At 41.3% G+C, this 22,316-nt stretch overlaps 2 protein-coding genes across 7 annotated transcripts in view; both read left to right on the forward strand.

The window, feature by feature from the left end:
• The window catches only part of LOC120048783 (acyl-CoA-binding domain-containing protein 7-like), a 35,380-nt gene that overhangs the window by 4,523 nt on the left and 8,541 nt on the right, over positions 1-22,316 (forward strand). Inside the window, exon 4 of one of the 3 annotated variants that reach the window (XM_038994998.1) lies at positions 2,535-2,778. The exons of 1 other annotated variant lie outside the window; for it this stretch is intronic. In XM_038994998.1, the coding sequence (XP_038850926.1) occupies positions 2,535-2,602 (68 nt within the window). In that variant the 3' untranslated portion in view covers positions 2,603-2,778. Of the gene's footprint in view, positions 1-2,534; positions 2,779-14,651; positions 14,997-22,316 lie in introns of those variants that run through there. One more of the 3 variants, XM_038994997.1, reaches the window with a different exon arrangement.
• LOC120048784 (zinc finger protein 710-like) lies at positions 3,303-6,004 on the forward strand. Of its 4 annotated transcripts, XR_005477041.1 has the most exons (5): positions 3,303-3,322; positions 3,492-3,888; positions 3,978-4,125; positions 4,226-5,040; positions 5,182-6,004. XR_005477041.1 is itself a non-coding variant. In XM_038995000.1 (4 exons), exons 3-4 carry the CDS (start codon positions 4,940-4,942, stop codon positions 5,462-5,464), a joined length of 384 nt encoding a protein of 127 aa, XP_038850928.1. In that variant the 5' UTR covers positions 3,311-3,888; positions 3,978-4,125; positions 4,226-4,939; the 3' UTR covers positions 5,465-6,004. The 4 variants fall into 4 exon arrangements, 3 of the variants coding, with proteins under 3 accessions (XP_038850928.1, XP_038850929.1, XP_038850930.1); XM_038995000.1 differs by having other exon boundaries at positions 3,311-3,888; XM_038995001.1 differs by having other exon boundaries at positions 3,311-4,125.

Consider the following 22,316-nt stretch of genomic DNA (forward strand, 5'->3'; position numbering starts at 1 on the left):
GATTTGAACTGGGACATGCTTACATCTGCATCTGACTCTTTTAAAGAACTGTGTGACTCTCTGAATCTCGCTCAATTAATGAATGCGCCTACAAAACCGAATCCCAGAGCACCTAACAAATCAACGCTATTGGACACTATTCTAACGAATACCCCTCACAAATACACATCGACTGGGATATTCTGTAATTATGTCAGTGATCACTGTGCAATTGCTTGTTAGAAATACAAAAGTGACCAAACCCCGTTATTTTTAAAATACATTTTAGACAGTTTGATGAGCAAGCGTTCTTACATGATCTGTACCATAATATTAACAGTAAGTCTGATTCCCGATGTTGACACTGCCTGGGACTATTTTTATTTGAGATTTGTGATAAGCATACCCCTGTGAAGAAATGTGGAAGGAACAATCCTGGTTTTCAGATAACTTGGCAGAATTTATTAGAAAGAGATATCTCTTGGGCTCAAGCTAGACATACAAATGCTCCTGTTGACTGGACCTACTTCAGAGCACTAAGAAACAAATGCACAGGATTGATCAGGAAATCCGAATCAGATTACTATTTAAATGCAGTCACAAAGAACCTAAACAACCCTACCAAGTTCTGGAAGCTAATCGAATCAGTGTCAGGTTCTAATGTATCCTCTGGCCTTCCTGACCATTTAATGATGGATTCTAATGAAGTGAAGGATAAAGCTGATATTGTAGGGGTTTTAACAAGCACTTCATATCTGCTGGTTCATTTTTTGATAATGGTGGGTCCCAGGCCTCTGTTACAGTCAACTATGATATAGGCCCTTGTGAACCATTTTAACTTTGAGCCTGTTTCTTATACTGAGGTCTATAAAGCACTAAAGGCTATAGACAGTAAAAAGTCTGCAGGTCCAGACAACCTGGACCCCTACCTCTTAAAGATAGCAGCTGGTATTATTACTGAACCTGTGGCTCACATTTTCAACTTGAGTCTCATGACCAATTCATACGCAGCATTTGGAAATCAGGTTATGTCATCCCACTGCTAAAGGGTGGAGATCCCTCAGATGCTAATAACTATTGTCCTATCTCTAAACTCCCTGTCCTGGCCAAAGTCTATGAATCCCTAGTGAACTCAGTTAAACTTCTTAATTGAAAGAACATACTGAGCAAGGTTCACTCTGGCTTTAGATTGGGACACAGCACCACAACTGCAGCTATGGCAGTGGCAAATGACATCATTAATGGACTTGATAAAAAAGCAACATTGTGCTGCTCTGTTTGTGGATTTATCAAAGGTCTTTGATTCAGTTGACCATGAATTGTTGCTAGCTAGACTCAGAAGCATTGGTCTCAGTAAAGGGGCAGTAAATTGGTTTAGGAACTATCTTTCTGACAGAACACAATGTGTATATACTGACCATCACAAGTCTAGCTTTCTTGAGATTAATAGAGGTGTGCCCCAGGGTTCCATTTTAGCTCCTGTATTGTTCTCAATTTTTATTAATGATTTGGGAAATGGGATGCAACCAGCAAAGTTACATCTATATGCAGATGATACAGTTATATATTCATGAGCTCCTTCTCTGGTTCAGGCTGTTGAAGAGCTCCAGACTGCTTTCAGTCACTGCAGGCCTCCCTTTATGGCCTCAAACTGTTCTTGAATATACAAAAAACTAAGTTAATGACCTTTACCAGAGCTAGAACTCTGCCAGAGAACATTAGCATTTTCACATCTGGTGGCTTATCCATTGAAAAGTGTCATCCTACAAATACCTAGGTATTTGGTTGGATGACAAGTTGTCCTTTAAAGTTCATGTGGATAATCTTGTGACAAAGCTTAAATTGAAATTGGGTTTTTATCTTAGTAATAAGGCTTGCTTACCCCGTCTGGCTAGAAAGAAGCTTGTTCAGGCCACTTTTCTTTCTGTAGTTGATTATGGTGACTTGTTGTATATGCATACAACCTCCTCTGTCTTACAGAGACTGGACTCTGTTTATCATGCATCCTTGTGCTTTATTACAAATGCCAAGTCACTCACCCACCATTGCACATTGTACCAAATGGTGGGTTGGACCTCACTTTATATGTGCAGAAATATCCATTTGTATGTGTTCATCAACAAAGCCCTTTTGGGTAAACTCCCTCTTTACCTCTGTAGTCTGGTCTCCTTCACCACCAGCAGTTACCATTCCCGGTCTGCTAGGTGGTTGCTACTTAAAGTCCCCAGGACATTCACAGTATTAGGAAAGACTGCCTTCTCTTCTTGTGCACCAGATGCATGGAATAATCTACAATCCATGCTTCATCTAGATATGTTAGTGCCACTGAATTAATTTAAAATATTGATGGGAGACTCTGTTACGGAGGAGTGTATGTGCTTTCTTTAGGCTGAATCATGTTGTTGTATGTTTTAATTCTGTAATGTATTGATTGTTGCTGCCTTCTTGGCCAGGTCTCCCTTGAAAAAGAGACTCTGGGTCTCAATGGGCTTTTCCTGGTTAAATAAAGGTTAAATAAAAAATGTAAATGTTGTATTTGTGTTCTTATTTTATAGGTATGTCCAAGGAGGATGCCATGACAGCTTACATCGCACTTGCTAAGGAGATCATCAGCAAATACTAATATGATGATGAAGTCGTATCCAGGGTGTGACTAGAAATGGTTATTATGAGGAGAGCTGTATCTCATTCAGCCACAAGCCATAGGTTATGAGAAGCTACTGCACTAGAAACATGATTCATTTTTTCTTCTTAGATTGAAATTTCTTGACTTTTAAAATGTGGAGGTTTTTATTTGATATCAACCCCTATGCACTTTTGGGATGTTGAATTTATGATTTAATAAAATATTGTTTTAAATTACGCTCAGTCTATTTTATTTGTAGATATATGATGATAAATGAGGGCAATATTTTATATGTTCCTGTCTTCTTACCTCTAAAGATGACACACACACTATTGAGATATCAACACTGAGTGATTCATTAACAATGCAAAAGCTCACTAAGCATGAAAACATAATGAACAGTGTTTCCCATAACATTATTTTATCAAATAAAGAATTAATGACTTTAAAGGGTAACTCTCTCTCACTCACTTACTCAGACAAGTAAAGTCCCCCCTATAGCTCTGCGGCCCTCGTTATAAATATCTCTGCTATTAAGCCCTGTTGGCCACCACAAGACTTGCAGGGCTAGTTTGCAGCCTAGGTTGAAAATAACAGTCATTATTTTTTAACCTAGGTTGCACCTAGGAACTTTAATTTACTTGGTTGCCTGGGAATCACATTTCTGGAACGGACTTGTGCCTCACTTCCTGTTTATGTGTCTTTGTAGCAAAGACGGTATGGAAATTCCATTCCTCCATTATCTCTGTTGTAGCTAGCTGGTATGCAATGAAATGTCGCTTGCTACTGAAGTTTAGTTAGCTAGCTTTAAGCCATAGAAAAGATTTGGGCTATGTTATATAAATGGACATATGTTTTCTACTTTATTATGTATGTAAACACATAGGTCGACAAGACGGAGCCATGAAGGACGGACAGCATGGTTGTTCAGGAGAGGCGTTTAAAACCGTCACTGTTGATTGGCCAGACAGCAACGGTACCACTGAAGAACGTTAGCGAGCTAGCTAAGTGTGCTGAGACTTGCGTTACATCGACGGACCCCATCGCCTGTTCCAATACGGTTCGTGACTGTACTGTAAAAACTTGCCATAAACACAAGGACTGGGTCAGATATGTTTCACCAACTTCCATTGAGAGATCCGGACCGATTGAGACTATGGCTAGTTGCCCTGAACATTGACGCCAATACTCTGACTGACGACCTCAGAAAGTTACTAGTATGCTCAGAACATTTTTCCAGGGGACTATGAGAGAATGGAACTGTCAAGCAGTAAGATTAAAAGGTATGTCCCATCAGTGGGCATTCTATGCACGACATGTAGGCAAGCCATATAAACGGACATGTTTTCCAATTCTTTATTATTGTGTTAAGAGGGAGCCATGGAGGACATACATCATGGTTGGTCAGGAGAGGGTATTAACACAGCAGTGCCACTGAAGAATGTTGTCCATCCATTGAGGAGGACCAGTGCGTGAACATTCAGCCCAGAAGCTCAGATGAGTTGAACCACGGAGAACAGGTTATGATGCTGCTGTATGAGATTGATTCATATGCATGCTGAAACGTAACACACTTCATCATGTAGCCAATAACACTGATCTCTGTTTTCCTTTGATTAGGTGAGTGAAGTGTCAGTGGTCCTGCCGTGTGAATACAGAGACGTAGACGACAGCTGTTCCCTGAGGATGGAGGGGAACAGGTCTGTGAAGCAGGAGACTAGAAGTGTTGCCTCCTATAGCGAGGAAGAGAAGAAGCTGTTGGCTGCCATGGTGTTTGAGAAGGGGGAACTGGAGCTGACTGGCTCTCTGGTGACTGAGGTGACTGAGGATCTACAGTACAGTGATGCAGACACTGCACCCAACAGGGAGGAAAGGGCTCTGTACCTAGAGGAGGAGAAAGGAGATGAGAGACAGGCAGATGAAGGGACTGCCCAGCAGAGAGGAGCGGCAGGCTAATGCTGAGTGGGAACCCTCAGTGGAGCCGGAGGTGACTTTAGATTCTGCGAGCGAGAGACCGAGCGAGCCAGCCAGCCAGCCTACACTCCACGCCGACACAAGAAGCTGTGTGTGTGATGGCCAGCCTGAGGAGCCTGTTCCGCTGTTCTGTCTGTGGGAAGCACTGCGTGGATGAAGCTGACCTCAAGCATCACCAGAGGCTTCACTGTCAAGAGCATGTCTACTCCTGTAAGTTCTGCCTCAAGCACTTCAAGGCCAGGGAAGACAAGCGGACCCACGAGAAGGACGACCACAGGGTCAAAAAGTTGCACTATAGGTGCTCCAAATGCCCCTGCGGATTTTACAACATCTTGAAACGGAACCGCCATCTCAGAGAGCATGAGTCCAAGAGACATTTGTAACACGTGCTACAAGGAATTCCCCCAACTTAGCAAGCTTGAGAAGCACGAGCTGAGCCACAGTGACAACAAATCTTTCAGGTAGGTGTTTTATACCGCATTCTCTGTTAGTTTGATACTGAACACATCTCCCTCTGAAATGTATGTTTTGTTTGTTTGTATTATCAGCTGAAAGTGGACTGCAAAGTGTTAGTGTTTTCCATTACGTTCTGCTCCTGCTAGGTGTCAGGTGTGCCAGCGTCCCTTTGCCCAGGCCAGCCAGCTGAAGTCTTACCTGCACGTCCACACTGGGGTGAAGCCCTTCAAATGCCAGTGCTGCGTCAAGAGCTTTAACCACAACGTCAGCCTCAAGAACCTCGTCACACGCTATCACCAAGGGGAGAGTGGGGAGGGAGTGGAGGTGGGAGAGCGGAGGAGCAGGCGACAGTGGAACTATGACCCTGAGGAGAACGAGGGTCAGAATGAGAGTGATTCTGATTTTGACCTGGAGGAAGACAGGGAGTAAAGGGAAAGGTAGTGGAGGAGGGGGGCACTGGTAGAAGCCTCTAGGACCATAATGTTTTGTCATGACCATAATGTTTTGTCATGGCCATAACGTTTTGTCATGGCCATAATGTTTTGGATTTGAACATTTCTTAGAACTCTTGAGGCTGTTGTGTTTTGGTTAAAAAATATATATTGTTAAAGAAAATGTGTTTCACTGTTCTACATCATCAAATGTCCAGGAAAAATCTGATGGGTTTGTGAAGGGAATATGTTACAAAGAATTTCCTCCCCACAGATGTTATTGGCTGATATATTGCATTTTGAGTTCTCCTGGCTGGACCGGCCCACTAGTTAAGAAGCACAGAGATAAACTCATCTTGGATATAACCAGCGAGGAAGCAAGAGGCTTGACTCTGCTCTAAAGTCTGTCAGTGCGAAAATAGTGTTAACCCGTGGAATTGGGGATTTTTTTAAAATCGAGGTCAATGAGAGAATGTCGAATTTGGTCAACAGTTAAATAAAGGTTACATAAAAATAAATAAATAAACATAAAATTACATTTCTAATTTGCTACAATGTTTAATTTGATAAACAATTTTATAATGGAGTCGTGCTTGTTGTTCTCACACATATCTGCCCTCTCATGGGCTAGAGTATTTATTTAGTCATTTATTTTACCCCCAGTCCAGTTGAGGGCGACACTTCACCTTTTGAGTGTAGTTCGCCATAAAACCCAAAGAAGAATACCTAGCTCTTGCTCTGTGCCTACATTACCGCACAGTAGGTGGCGGCATGCACTTAAACGATTGTTTGCGGACCGCCTTGACATAGAAGAAGACTCAGCTGACAGCGAGAAAGGGATAAATATCTTTGAATGAGTCCTTTAACTATCCCTATATTTAGACGTCTGTCAACATGGCTTACTCCCAGAAGCATCCGTTAATTTTATACCTCAGTAATCTTGCACCACCAGAGGCCGCTTTAAAACCTAAAATTATTCGATCAGCAGCCAAGAAGCGGAACGACAAATCCCGTGGACAGACCCGAGTAAATGTAAGTGTTTCGTTTTTACGATGGCGCGTAAAATTCTCTCTCCCCTCCTTCGCGTGAACGCGCACACACACACATCTGCATTGCTGCGACTTGCTAGTTGAGATTTCTGCTCTTCACTCCTTTGTCAGTTTAGCCTACATTTCACTGATCGTAGTAGCAGTAGCATTTTTTAAATTTGTGTCCTTAATGTGTTGTGTGTGGAGAAGATCGGCATTGTTTTCAATTGCAACCAGTGGGATAGTGCCATTGTAGGTAGCCTACCGGACACCATTTTATTATTAAGCCATCATTTCTGAATGAAATTTGGTACCGACAAAACCTATTTGTACAAAATCTTTTTAGAATATACAGACAATGCATCATCCAAATTGCACGAATGCCTATACCTACACATACTGTAAGTGACTAAAGGAAAATTATCTGTTTTTGAATTGGTAAAACACCAAATTAGGCCTACCTTATATAAATTATGCTATCATCACTGGTAATCGTGAATGACAATTCTTCACGTTTTACAGGTCAAACGTCCATGCTGCATGCATACCAACCATATGATCCCAATCACTTTCATGGGAATATGCATTTCGATCTTCTTGAATGATGTAAGTGTGACCTTCCTGGTCCCGTCCCTAAAGTCAGTGAGTCAACACAGGAAAGAGTAATGGATTGATAGTTCATTTATTTCCAAAACTGCAATCATGGGACACACACAGTATGGATGAATGAGGAGTAGTGACGGGATAGAAATAGCACTCCCACAGCAATTCTCCATAAATCTGCTGTATAATATACTAACAAAAGAACAATTGAAATGTCTATCAAAGTCATTGGAATTGTATAGTGGATTTAACAATTGGTGATTCTGCAACTACGGGCACTTCCATGTCCTCGGGTCAATTTTGGGGATTTTATAAAAAATAAAACAAATATTTGTATGTTAAGTTCACACTGGAATCACCCCATACTTTTTTTAAACACCTCAAATATTTTTAGCTACTTTTCAGATTCATTTTATACTTCAATTTCACCTTTTTGCCCTTGACACAGACTTAAGCTTCTATGTTTTGCTATGAGAAAACATTATATAATGTGTAATTATTAATGTTATGTACTACAGAAAGTCAATTAAATAAAATCTATATTTATTGTGAGTATGCCCTTTATATTGTTTTTTACACAAAATATACCTGTCCTTTGGGAGTGGTGTCATTTCCACCACTGAGGACAAATTCCTCATTAATAAAGTTTAAGAGAATGTTAATTTAGTTACCATGGAAACATATTGTGACACTGAAGCACATGGCTGCAGTGGACAGTTGTTCCAGATGTGATGTCCAGAAGTTGAAGAAAAATCGAGGCAAATATTGCTTGTGTAGAGAATATTTTAGTTGTCAGTCATTTACAAACAGGCTATAATTTCTTTAATTTGTGGTAGAACTTTTGAATTGTTTTTATATTTTATGTATTTAATGTGTACACGACATGCTAGCTGTAATACTAATCAAAGCATGCTGTCTGTCAATTGTCTCCAGAAACTGTAGAAATGTCTGTCAATTTTCTCCAGAAACTGTAGAAATGTCATTTCCATCACAAACTTAAGTGTGGTGGAAATGACAGACCGCGGCCTCTGCAGAGCAAGGGGAACCACTACTTCAATTCAAGGTCTCAAAGCGAGTGACGTAACCGATTGAAACGCTATTAACGCGCACCACTGACTAGCTAGCCATTTCACATCCGTTACATAAACTCATATTCACAACATCAGAATAAACTATCCCTTTTAGTATCAAAATATATCAAATGAACCTGAAATTACTCAACGTCACACTCATGTGGCGAGGAAATATAATACACCTTGAATGTACCACATATTTTCCTAAACTAACAAAACCAGGCTATTACGCTGCTTGCTGGTGCTCATACATTTGTAAAACATATACTTTATACATTTGTCATAAATTACCTGCAATCATGGGACACACACAGTATGGGTGAATGATGAGTAGTCTACGGGATATAAATAGCACTCCTAAAGAAGATGCATTTTCGAATTAGTTGCTAACTTCAAAGAGGGAACTTTAGCTAGCATAAAACCCATATGGCAAACTGAGATTCGGCAAATAACATATAGAGTGGCTTATTTGACGCAAAACCAACAACAGTAGTTACTAATAACATAAATTGCTCATGTATGATGTAAAAGGTAGATTTTATGATGTAATGTCAATTTTATAAATTTCTATCCCGGGACCATTCAATTTTCAACTCAACCACAGCAATTCTCCATAAATCTGCTGTGTTTTACCCAGAATCCCATACCTATGTATTAGACAATGTAAACACACTAATCCACCAGGAGGTGCATAATACCAATTTTTATGCAGGAATTTAACAACTTAATTACACTGTTACATAAGTAAGGGTGGCTAACCAGCCTAACTAATCACATTTTAGAACAGATGGAAAAAAATAACCAGCACGTCATACTAAATTGTCTTAAAAAATGACATGGTGTTTTGGTATGTCAGTAGCCTGACATTATGCTATTATATTCGGTGTGTTATGTAGAATACTAATTAATCATTAAGTGATCTATCGAGACATAGCACCATTCTGAGAAGTTGTGGAGCGTCACTCCGCTGAGCACCGCTGGCAGCACTACACCCCTGATTATAACCGTTGGATGACTTCAGAAGTCTCACATAACCACAGCTCTATGAACTAAGTGCCACATTCAGTTTTTACACCATTGCAGCAGCAGGTCAAAAGATTCGGGGTTGACCCAAAATCATTTGGTGCTAAAGTGCCGAAAGCCAGGTCCTGGTGATGTACATGGTGTCCTTTGGTAAATTCTGAGCGTTTAGATCTCAAGAGCGTTCAGCAGAGCGCACACTGGACACTGGCAGAGGAGTAGGGTTAATCCGAGTGGTCTGACCTCACAACGGCAGTCATACTCCCAAGCTAACTGGCTAAAGTTGTCTAGCTACTTCCAGACACAAATGAGAGAACACCTCACTCTGACCATTTTACTCACCCTAGCAGAGATGGTTAGACTGTTTTCATGTCATCAAGTGCGCAACATGTTGACCACACCGCTCGCGTTGCAAAATAAATGTACACATACATGTTATTCAATCATTGCTCGCTTGTTGAGCGTCTGCGTTGCCAAGAGCTAAATTAGAAGTTGCTTCTATTTGTGGCGCAGAACGCTTTGAAAGTCCTGCCTCTCCCATCTCCTCATTGGCTTTTAGAAGCATATGCCCAGGTGCCATCTCCTCACTGGTTATACCCACGTGGCTGATTGAAAGACAAATGGAGTTCGGTTGTGGTAATACACCTTATGAATGTTAGTTGCCAATCGCCATATAAAGTCCAAAGAAGAAAAAGCCTGGAAGGAGGAGAGATGACTAGAAACGATTCAGTTGACCGTTTTATGTGTGGATTAATTGTCGGAGTAGAGGACCTTGTGCATTTCAGGTAAAATAACAACTCAATGTTTATATCCCAGGACAAATTAGCTACCAACATCAAGCAAGCTATCTAAATAGGACAAATTAGCTAGCAACTGCAAGCTTGCTAAATTTCCATAAATGTTTAATGCTTTTCGACCTGTCCCCAAATTAATATAATTGGTTTAGCCGTTTGTTTTGATATTTCAACCTGCGTGTCGTGATCGCGTTTGGTGTGGGGGGACAAAATCAACTTGCACGCTAGTGATGGGTCCTTCGCGAACGAGCCGGCTCTTGTAGGTGAACGTTGGGAGCCGGCTCGCATATCAGAAGAGCCGTATCTATTAAAAAATATTTAAAAATTGAGGTATGAATAATCAAAAGATTTAAATGAATAGAATGAACTAATTCAAAGAACGAAAAATTAATAAAATAGCCCTAAATGCTTAAGCGCGCACACATTCCTTCTGTCTGCTCAAACGAACAGCCTCACCTGTTGTTCCTGTCAATCAGACACGCAGTGTCAACCAATGAACCAAAGATGCGTGAGGGAGGGCTGAGCCAACTCACTCCCAGTCACGCACTTAGCAGCCGAGGATAGAGAGGAAGGACAGCTGGAAAATGAGTCGGAAGCACAGTAGCATTTGGAAGCATTTTAATAATGTAGACAATGTTAAAGCACAGTGTAGAATTTGCCAAAACAAAATCTCATAAAGCCGGTCCTACGTATAACCTACACATGCGAACTGTGCACCCAACTGTGAAGCTAGCTGTAGCGGAGTGTCGAGAAACTAGTGATAGTGATAGTGGTGGAGCCAGCACCTCCATACGTGGAGATGTATCCACTCAGTCAAGTAGGCCTACTCCGTGACCCACAGCAATGCAGTCTTCTATGGACCAGTTTATGCCAAAGTCTATGTCTGAAGCAAAACAAGGCCAAATTGGCTAAAATGATTGCCACCGATTTCCAGCCATTTTCAATCGTGGAGGACAGAGGTTTTAGAAATTATAGCAATAGTCTAAATCCAATGTACACAATTCCAAGCAGGAAAAACCTTTCAAGATCACTTATTCCACAACTGTATAAGAGCACACAGGCTTCAGTGCAGGAAAGAGTCCAAAAAACTACTGCAGTTTGCCTTATCACTGACTGCTGGACATCAAGGGTAACCACTTCTTACATGTTGGTTACATGTCACTTCATTGAATATTTCTCGATGTCTAGCTGTCTTCTGGACTGCTTTGAGTTCAGTGACAGACAAACCTCAGAGAACTTGGCAGAGGAACTGTTGAGAGTGGCCAGAGAATGGCAAGTAGATGGAAAAGTGGTTTGTTGTGTTAGCGACAATGCAGCTAACATAACCAAAGCCATGAAAATGTTAAAATGGACCCATCATCCATGTCTTGCCCACACAATGAACCTAATTATAAGATATGCTCTGAAGGTGATGAAGCCCACTGTGAACAAAGTGAAAGCAGCTGTGGAATACTTCCACAGGAGCACAGTAGGTGCTGAAAAACTAAAGTCTACACAACGCCAGATGGGGATGCCTGAGCTGAGGCCTAAACAAGACTGCACTACAAGGTGGAATTCAACATTTTATATGTCGAAGCGGTTTCTTGAGTCAAAGGATGCTATCATCTCTACCCTGGCAATTGTCAATGCACCTGTTGATGCTCTGACCCAAGAGGAATGGGAGGTGTTGGAGGAGGTGTGCATTGTCCTGGAACCCTTTGAGCAGGTCACTGTGGAGATCAGTGGAGAGAGGTACAGTAAGCAGTTATTACCATATCATTATTTAATCCAGTATTATATATGTATATGAGCAGTAAATGAGAATGTAGTATCAGTAGACAAAACATGAATCTGAACTAATAAGTTACTGTTCTCTCTTTTCAGCTATGTGACAGCCTCAAATTATACTCCTGTGTAAGGGTCTGCAGCGAATCACAGCCAGCCACCAGAGAGAAGCAAATGTAATCACAGGACATATGACAGAGTTAATGGACACCCTAGGTTCATCAATGGACAGAAAGTTCCACAGAATGGAATATAATCACGTGCTATCAGAAACCGCTGCACTTGACCCCAGGTTTAAGAAGTTAGCCTTCAGTAATGCCAGAGTGATTGATGCGGCTCTTCAAAGAATAACCTCAGCAGCAGGGAGGGATAGCCCCAGCAGTCAGCTGGCTCAGACACCAGGGCAACAGGAAGAAGAGGGATCAGATGGAGCAGAAGCACCAGCAGTAGTGCCACAAACATCTGCTGTTTGGATGCTGTTTGACGAGAGAGCAACTGGGGATGCAGCACGAAGGAATCCCTCAGCAGATGCCATAATGGAGGTCCGGTCCTATATGGAGGAGCCCCTCCTCCAAAGAGCTGCAGATCTTCTGAGCTGGTGGAAGAACAAGACCTCTGTCTACCCACGGCTTACTAAAGTCATGACAGGGAGACTCTGCATAGTGGCCACATCCGTTCCCTCTGAGAGGGTCTTCTCAAAAACGGGACAAATAATTACTGAGAGAAGAAACCGCTTCAGCCCCTCGAAAGTGAGGCAGCTTGCATTTCTGAATGCAAATCTCTCATAAAAGCTAAATATGGTCAGCATTGCTGTGTGCTGCTGGTTATAACATGGCAATAAAGAAGAGAGAGAAAAGAGGGACCAGTTTAATGTTTTAAGTGGGATGCTGCAGTTTTGCACATTGTTATTTATTTTTCTTTGATATGGTGCAATATTCTATTATGCTGTTCAGATTGTATTCGTTTTGAATGGTTAGATTTATATGCACTTTGTTTATATACATTAAAAAGTTATACTTTAAATGCAAATGTTTAATAGCATTCTTTTTCATAACAAACCAATGCATTTTTAAATAGATTGTGGTTAAGGTAGAGTATGAATTCATTTTATGATTTAATTAGAATTGTTTTAACACCAATCATAGTCAAACTATCGCAAACTGTTTGACTTGAAAACATTTTTTTTAAAGAGCCGTTTGGGAGCTTAAAGAGCAGGCTCTTTTTGGTGAGCCGAGCCAAAAAGAGCCGGAATGCCCATCGATAGCGGACGCACGTCCAGTTTGGGTATGGTGTTTAGTGACTAAATTCTTCTTATTCTTCTGTGCGTTTTATGGCAGACTACGACCCAAAAAGGTGTATTACCGCCACCAACTGGACGGGGTTGAGAAAAACAAGGTAAAAATACTACCCATACATGATAGTTTTTCCTAACTTAATCCACCCCAAAATAAAACTATTAAAAAAAATTGACAAAACCAAAATCCCTTCCCTCGAATCTGAATATCTCCCTTCTCAGGCTCGATGACCTGAGAGGGTAGTAAGGCTCGTGCCAATACTCCATGCAACTCCTCCACGAGAAGTCTCCACCGCAACAACAGTGATATCTATTTTCCTGGACTTCCTCTCCACCTTGGCAGTGCCATTAATCAACATTAGCTATAAAGGCCACAAAGTCCACCTTCTTAACCTTTAACATATCTGGGTCCTGCTGTTGAAAGGAAACCCATGCAGCTTTCAGTGAAGACCTATCCACCACCATGGACTCTTCAGGAGAACCATTCGAACCCTCAAACCTTTTAACAGCCGCTGCATATGAAATGCTCTGGATAGCCCTGACTTTGGCCACCTCATTTTCTTTCACCCTTGTTGGGCATTCCATGGTTCCCAGCACAATTGCAACATGAGTGACTAACTGTGCTGCTAGCAACAATTTTATTGTTTTTTTGTCAACCTTTACTGACAACCTGTCATATTCAACGGGTGTTGTGCGTTTGTAAATTCATCAGTTATTCTCCGCTCTGGCACACTCAAACGAAAGTGCTCTAAAAATCGGTGTAGATAGTCAAAATGTATTTACGAACTCACTTCATAATCACAAATGATGTAAATGTGACATACTGAGTCTGGATTTAAAATACAACAACTTGCCTAGCTAACAGCTAAATGTTTGTTTTAGACTTTATAATTCAAATTCTATTTTCAAGGCTTCAAATGTTGTCACAGAAAATGTTTATGTTATTTTCAACAACCAATGAGCAACTTTGCTGGAAATCCAGTTGCATATAGAGCTAGCCAGCTTGTAGCCCTCTTAAACAGAAATTAGTTCGCATTTTCTGTCTTTGCTTTGTTGGCCATTTCTAATAGGGAAAGAATGGGGTTTTGGGATATACACAGAAATGTTGGATTAGGAGATCTAATATGTTGTATTCTATGAGATAATATCAGTCAGTTAACATGACCTTTATGAATTATGAAGCCTTTATGTGCTTGTTTTGAGATATATATATATTTATTATAAAAATACAACAAATTGTACTAATACACAGTTATGGTACAACCCATTGCGCATGAAATGTGTAACGCAGCCTTAAAATGATGCTGTTTCTGTAATCTGTATGGCGCTGTGATCAGTTTGTGTGATGTTTCATATACACTGTAATGGCAGGTAATGCACCAGGATCTAATGCTGACAATGCATTTACATTTAAGTCATTTGCACCATCTAAAAGTGCAACCGTACAAGAATGCATGCACATCTGGCCTCGTGTAAAGATCAAACAACTATTTTAAGAGGAGTGTTTTAGTAGTCTCACAATAGATATCCATGAAGAATGAATAAAGCCAAGTCACGTGTAATAATATCACCACTCCACTCTTCCGGGTGTTGGCAGTCCGATAACTGGGGTTGACTAGATGGGATACAGCTTTTGTCAAATTTGACTTTTCGTAGCAGGTTAGGAGAATTAACGTAGCACGCTAGGAGAATTAGGTTACGATTTGGAAAAGGGTCAGAGTTAGCTAAAATGCCAAAATAAATACACTTTTGACAAAAGCTGTAGCCTTTCTAGCCATGACCACTTACTGGGTGAAAGGTGATGAGAAGCGCTGCATACACCACGAGAGGAGGAACAACACAAACTACCGCAAGCGGTCTAGAAAATAGCCGCAACATTATTTTTTATTTTGAATGGACGAGCGAAAACAACTTTTCACATATCGGAATTTGCAGAATATCTCAAAATACTAAGGTGAGTTTGCTTGTCATGTTTGTGGGATTAAGCTGCTTCGATCGGACTGCAAACTGAAACTGACCTACATTCGAGCCGTGAAAACAATGCAACGGCCTCAGGGGCCAACTATTTTATAGCTAGCTAGTGCACTTGTTTCTGCAGTAAGTAGAACTGACTTGCTAGCTATGTTTCATCATATGGTTATGTAGCCAGAATTTATATGGTAATCAATTGCTGAGCAATTGTGCTATAAACGTGCTTATTAATGCGATTGGTACAAGGCTGCGCCGCCTCGGCAAAGATGGAATTTGATCTCGAATAATAAAAGTTGCATCTGGCCTGCGAGTCTAGCTACAAATTCTACAACTATCTTTGTAGATAATGACTGTACTGTAGTAGGGTAGATTGGGGTACATTGAGCCAAAGGGGTAGGTTGAGCCACCCTTGTGTCTTGGAAACCATAAACAACATTTATAATTTGACCAAATATGGAAAAAGTTAAGGAAGTTAACGTTAGGTCCAAAAAAATGGAATTTCATCAAGTCATTAATTTTTTGGGAGGTTTCATGATGCTTGTATCTAAATCAAAGTAAATAATTTAAAGATTATTCTATAAAAATGCAAACTCAGCATTCATGATTCATTGAATCAGATGAACCCTCTGATATTGCGTACTACTTTAACACTTTTTTTCATCAGCAATATTAGCACACTTAGGCATGACATGCCAACAACATGTCATGTTAGTGTTATGGAGATTGTACTCTTATTAGAGAAACGGTGAGAAAGACAGTTCCTCAGTTTAGGGTTTTTGGATGTTGATTGGAGATGTTTGCAATTCTGTGCTATGTCACTCAGCTGGTATTATCCAATTAATTGTCCATTTATCCATACAAGATGTGATCTGGAAATAATAAACATGAATACAATGGCATAAATACTAAGATAATGTACATTCATTTAGCAATAACAAACAAGATATACAGCTCTCATCTGTTATACTAAACCAATGACTGAAACGAAAATACAAGTGGCTAGCAACATCAGACTAACCAGCTAACAAAATGTAGCTAAGAATGTTAGATAACTAGCATAAAAACGAGACCCATAATGCTGTAATAATTACAAAAATATTCTTTAACTATTGACAACTTCGTCAGTAAAACAAGGGGAAAACATATACATTAATTACAGTTTTGGTTTTCACGCACAGTGATTAATAAATTGTCCAGAAAGAAAAGAATGTCCAAAACTGAGATTTGTGTTCACAGCAGTAGGCTGCCAGCAGCACTTGGTAATGAACTAAACACTCTGCCAGCTTGTGATAGCTGTGATGTCATCATTGAGTTCTTAAAGGGACAGGCTTTTTTACAGTGTTTGACTAGATACAAGGCTATTTTGCAGTAAACAAATTGACAACAGACTTTCAGCATGCTTATTGGGAAACACAGCACATGACTGATGATTGGCTGTGATACATTTATGATAAAAAGTTTGTGGCAACTGTTTTGTTAGACTTTAGTGCGGCTTTTGACGTTATCGAAAAACGTATGTCTTATGGCTTTACACCTCCTGCTGTAATGTGGATAACCGAACACCGAGGGTGTAGTCCTCTCCAACATAATCCAGGTAGAATCAGGGATTCTCCAGGGCAGTTGTATAAGGCCCCTTACTTTTTTCAATCTTTACGAACGACATGCCAGTGTGTCTATGTATGCGGATGACTGAACACTACGGCAGGTAGCCTAGTGGTTAGAGTGTTTGGCTAGTAACTGGAAGGTTGCTGGATTGAATCCCCGAGCTGACAAGGTAAAAATCTGTCATTCTGCCCCTGAGCAAAGCAGTTAACCCACTGTTCCCCGGGCGCCGAAGACGTGGATGTTGATTTAAGGCAGCCCCCTGCGCCTCTCAGATTCAGAGGGGTTGGGTTAAATGCAGAAGACACATTTCAGTTGTGTGCATTCAGTTGTACAACTGACTAGGTATTCCCCTTACCCATGTCAGCTACTACAGTGACTGAAATGACTGCAACACTTAACAAAGAGTTAGTTTCAGAATGGGTGGCAAGGAATAAGTTAGTCCTAAATATTTTAAAAACTAAAAATTGTATTTGGGACAAATCATTCACTAAACCCTCAACTAAATATTGTAATGAATAATGAGGAAATTGAGGTGAATAAACTGCTTGGAGTAACCCAGGATTGTAAACAGGCATGGCCGATTAATTAGGACCGATTTCAAGTTTTCATAACAATCGGTAATCAGCATTTTTGGACGCCGATTATGGCCGATTACATTGCAATCCACGAGGAGACTGGGGTGGCAGGCTGACCACCTGTTACGCGAGTGCAGCAAGGAGCCAAGGTAAGTTACTAGCTAGCATTAAACGTATCTTATAAAAAACAATCAATCTTAACATAATCACTAGTTAACTACACATGGTTGATGATATTACTAGTTTAACTAGCTTGTCCTGCGTTGCATATAATCAATGCGATGCTCCGCCAAACGGGGGATGATTTAACAATAGCGCATTCGCGAAAAAAAGCACAATCGTTGCACCAATGTACCTAACCATAAACATCAATGCCTTAATTAAAATCAATACACAAGTAAATATTTTTTAAACCTGCATATTTAGTTAAAATAAATTCATGTTAGCAGGAAATATTAACTAGGGAAATTGTGTCACTTCTCTTGCGTTCAGTGCAAGCAGACTATATGCAGCAGTTTAAATTAAATTAATTAATTAAAAGTGTTCATTCAGTATTGTTGAAATTGTCATTATTAAAAATATATATATATCTAAAAAAAAATCTTTTTTTATCAGTATTGTTTTTTTTTGGTCCTCCAATAATCGGTATCGGCATTGAAAAATCATAATCGGTCGACCTCTACTCTCAAGATCCACCCTACCTTCCATGTATCCATGATCAGTTCCAGTCCCGTGTCTCCTCCTGCAGCAGCTCCTCCACCCCCCTAAGCTCATCGATGACCATCCTGCCTATATCCGGCAGCTTCTGGACGTGCGCCGCCGGGGTCGTGGCTGGCAGTACCTGGTAGACTGGGAAGGATACGGGCCTGAAGTGTGCTGCTGGGTTCCCCGCTATCATATTCTGGACCCCTTCCTCTTACGTGCTGTCTATACCTCACACCCAGATAAGGCTGGTTGGGCACCAGTTGGCGCTACTGTTACATCTATGCCTGCCACGCCCTCTACTGCTCATCCTGTGTCTCCCTAACCTGCCGCTACTCCCCCAGTGCTCTCTCCCTCTTTCTCTGTGTGTGTGTGTGTGTGTGTGTGATTATGTGGGTGGAGACAGGTGTGATGGAGGCAGAGCAGATCCCCACCAGCTGCAACCTTTTCCATAATCAAGACTTCTACAAATACTCAGCCCTGCCACTTCCACGCTGCCAGATCGTAACCTCTGCTCAGTCGGTCTGCGTTTTTAGCCGTTTGTTCCTGCATAGATCCTGTTTTTGTGTTATGCCTGTTTTCCTTTGCCTGAGGATGTTTTCCTCTCCGCTATAGTTCTGTCCGTTCTGAGTCTGTTCCCTGTCTCCAGTCCCACGTCTCGTCAGTCCTGCTACCCTGTCCTGGACCCCCCCACTCTACTGCTTCCTTGGATTCCTCTCCAGACCTGCTTACCCAGCCCCAACTCCCCTCGCTCCAGCCTCAGCACCTGGCTCCCTGCAACCCGCCCAAGCTTTCCCTGGCCTGCACTCCACCTTCCCCCTGTTTTTCAGGAAATACCGTGGTTACATTATCCCAGTCTCCCCGTCCTCGTCTGCTCTTGGGTCCGCGTAATAATAAGTGCCTTAATGTGTTTGGACTCCAGGAAGAGTAGCTGCTGCCTCAGTTGGGTTCCCTATAAGCTTCAGTATGAGGTCTGAAACCTAGCACGAAAGTGCATCCTTGTAGCTGTGTGGGCTAATATAGTAAATGTTTACCTTGGAGAAAATTGAGCCAATGGCAAGTTGAGCAAATAATATATATATATTTTAATTCAGGCGTAACACAATGCATTATTGCAACGGTGACTTGACAAGACAAAATATTTAAATGGCCTTTGAATGGGGTATGGTAGTAGATGCCAGGCTCACCGGTTTGAGTGTGCCAAGAACTGCAACACTAGGGCTTCCCAAGTGGCGCAGCGGTCTGAGGCGTTACTACAGACCCGGGTTCATTCCTGGGCTGTGCCACAACCGGCCGTGGCCGGGAGTCCCATAGGACGGTGCACAATTGGCCCAGTGTCGTCCGGGTTAGGGGAGGGTTTGGCCGGTGGGGCTTTACTTGTCTCATCGCGCTCTAGCGACTCCTTGTGGTGGGCCGGGTGTCTGCGGGCCGACACCGGTCGCCAGTTGAACAGTGTTTCCTCCGACACATTGGTTGAGGAGTGATGTTAGGCAGGTCATGTTTTGGAGTACGCATGACTCCACCATCGCCTCTCCCGAGCCTGTTGGAAAGTTGCAGCTTTGAGACAATATCGAAAAAGAGAGTCAAAGAAAAATATATGCAAAAAAGAACTGCAACGCTGCTGGGTTTTTAACGCTCAACAGTTTCCCGTCTGTATCAAGAGTGGTCCACCTCCCAAAGCACATCCAGTCAACTTGACAAAGCATTGTAGTCAACATGGGCCAGCATCTCTGTTGAACGCTTTCGACACCTTGTGGAGTCCATTCTCCAATGAAGTGAGGCTCTTCTGAGGGCAAATGGGGGTGCAACTCAACATTAAGAAGGTGTTCCTAATGTTTTGTGTACTCAGTGTGTAGAGCAGTGGTATTCAACTCTTTCCCTACAAGATCTGGAGCCTACTGGTTTTCTGTTCTACCTGATAATGAATTGCACCCACCTGATGTCCCAGGGCTAAATCAGTCCTTGATCAAATCAAATTTATTGGGCACATGCAGATGTTAATGCGAGTGTAGCAAAATGCTTGTAATACATTAAAAAAACAAAATACTGCATAGTTTCCTAAGGACTCGAAGTGAGGCGACCATCTGTCAGCGCCATCTTGCAATGAAAAAATGCAGTGGAACTGGCTTCGAGGTCCAGAGTTGAGTGTGAGGGGTATAGAGAATCAATGTACCATCTATACCACTGTGAAATATTTTCAATAACCCAAAATATTGTATTTTCAGCTGTTTGAAGCTGGTGTACAAAACCAAAAGTAAAAGACGCAAAAACTAAACTTAAGAATGGGAAGCATAGAAATAGCCCACATAGAACATATCTACTGCTTCTTAGACTTGCTTTGAATGAGAATGACAGAACTCACATTGAATTTGGTTAGGTTGCCCAAAAAGTTACATTTTGCAGCTTAAAATGTGCTTAAAGTGATTAAAAGCTTATTTTTTTTTAAAGAGATGTGTTTAGAAAATAAAGATAGACATGGTTTTAAAAGGTAGTGGTATTATTTCAGTCAGTACAGAAATTTGAAGGCGTTTTAATTCACCCTGTCCTGCAGCTCAACTTACCCCATGGTATGTGGTGCTAAGAGACCACTTTTTGTGTGACAAGCTATGTTTTCAAAACTGTTTACATTAATTCTGATTATTTCCAGGGATACACAACATCCTGAAATATATCTTTTTTAGAAAGAATACTATATTTCCCTTGATAAATGTCTCAACCTACCCCACTCTCCCGTACAGTTAGCATGGTCCAAGATCCAAGATATATTTTTTTAAAATCTAAACGTTAGACAAAAGTGAAGGATTGTCCAGTCCACACTTGGATTCCTAGAGTCTACCAGGCTAGGGGACAGTAGGTCTATGGCTAACCAGGTGTGTTGGTGGTGTAGGTGACAACATGGCTAACCAGGTGTTTTGGTGGTGTAGGTGACAACATGGCTAACCAGGTGTTTTGGTGGTGTAGGTGACAACATGGCTAACCAGGTGTTTTGGTGGTGTAGGGGACAACATGGCTAACCAGGTGTTTTGGTGCTGTAGGGGACAACATGGCTAACCAGGTGTTTTGGTGGTGTAGGTGACAACATGGCTAACCAGGTGTTTTGGTGCTGTAGGGGACAACATGGCTAACCAGGTGTTTTGGTGCTGTAGGGGACAACATGGCTAACCAGGTGTTTTGGTGGTGTAGGTGACAACATGACTAACCAGGTGTTTTGGTGCTGTAGGGGACAACATGGCTAACCAGGTGTTTTGGTGGTGTTTTTGACAACATGGCTAAACAAGTTTTTTTGTGCTGTAGGGGACAACATGGCTAAATAGTTTTTTTTGGTGCTGTAGAGGACAACATGACTAACCAGGTGTTTTGGTGCTTGTAATGGGGAAATCTAAGATGACTGAAGTTAATATTTAGTTTAGAGTAATCTACACAATGGTTAGCATATTGGATTTTCTGTTTTGTGACATTCAAGGTGCGGGTTGATGGTCAATAGACATGATGCTGAATTATTATTATTTTAATTGTTTTATCCCCGGTCCCCGCAGGAGGCCTTTTGCCTTTTGGTAGGCCGTCATTGTAAATAATAATTTGTTCTTAATTGACTTCCTTAGTTAAATTAAGGTTAAATTAAAATAAAACATAAAAAAGATGGATTATTCTCATATTTGTCGATAGTGCATAATGCCAGACTGGAGGACACGCTGATATTTCACTGTTGTATAGTATTGATGACATCCTGTGGACACTGTGATTCAGTAGCAGCTGACAAAGTTGTTGCCTTTTTGTTTTGACTTCCTACAAGCCTCTCAGGCTGCTGTTTCCAGAACATTTGGTGCTGTCTGATTAAGATATTAAAGGACTGTCTCCAAGAGGCCAGTTAGACATTTTCTCTGCTTCAATGCTGGGTGGTGTCTCCCTGTTGCAACTTGTAATTAACAGGATTGATTTTAAAATTGTCTTCATCTGCGACTGCTCTCCTCTTTTGTTCACCTGTAAATTTATTTTACAGTGTTGTAGGTGACAACATGGCTAACCAGGTGTTTTGGTATTGTAGGTGACAACATGGCTAACCAGGTGTTTTGGTATTGTAGGTGACAACATGGCTAACCAGGTGTTTTGGTATTGTAGGTGACAACATGGCTAACCAGGTGTTTTGGTATTGTAGGTGACAACATGGCTAACCAGGTGTTTTGATATTGTAGGTGACAACATGGCTAACCAGGTGTTTTGGTATTGTAGGTGACAACATGGCTATCCAGGTGTTTTGGTATTGTAGGTGACAACATGGCTAACCAGGTGTTTTGATATTGTAGGTGACAACATGGCTAACCAGATGTTTTGGTATTGTAGGTGACAACATGGCTCACCAGATGTTTTGGTATTGTAGGTGACAACATGGCTCACCAGATGTTTTGGTATTGTAGGTGACA

Source organism: Salvelinus namaycush, chromosome 5 (genome assembly GCF_016432855.1).
Source record: "Salvelinus namaycush isolate Seneca chromosome 5, SaNama_1.0, whole genome shotgun sequence".
NCBI classification, from domain to species: Eukaryota; Metazoa; Chordata; class Actinopteri; order Salmoniformes; family Salmonidae; genus Salvelinus; species Salvelinus namaycush.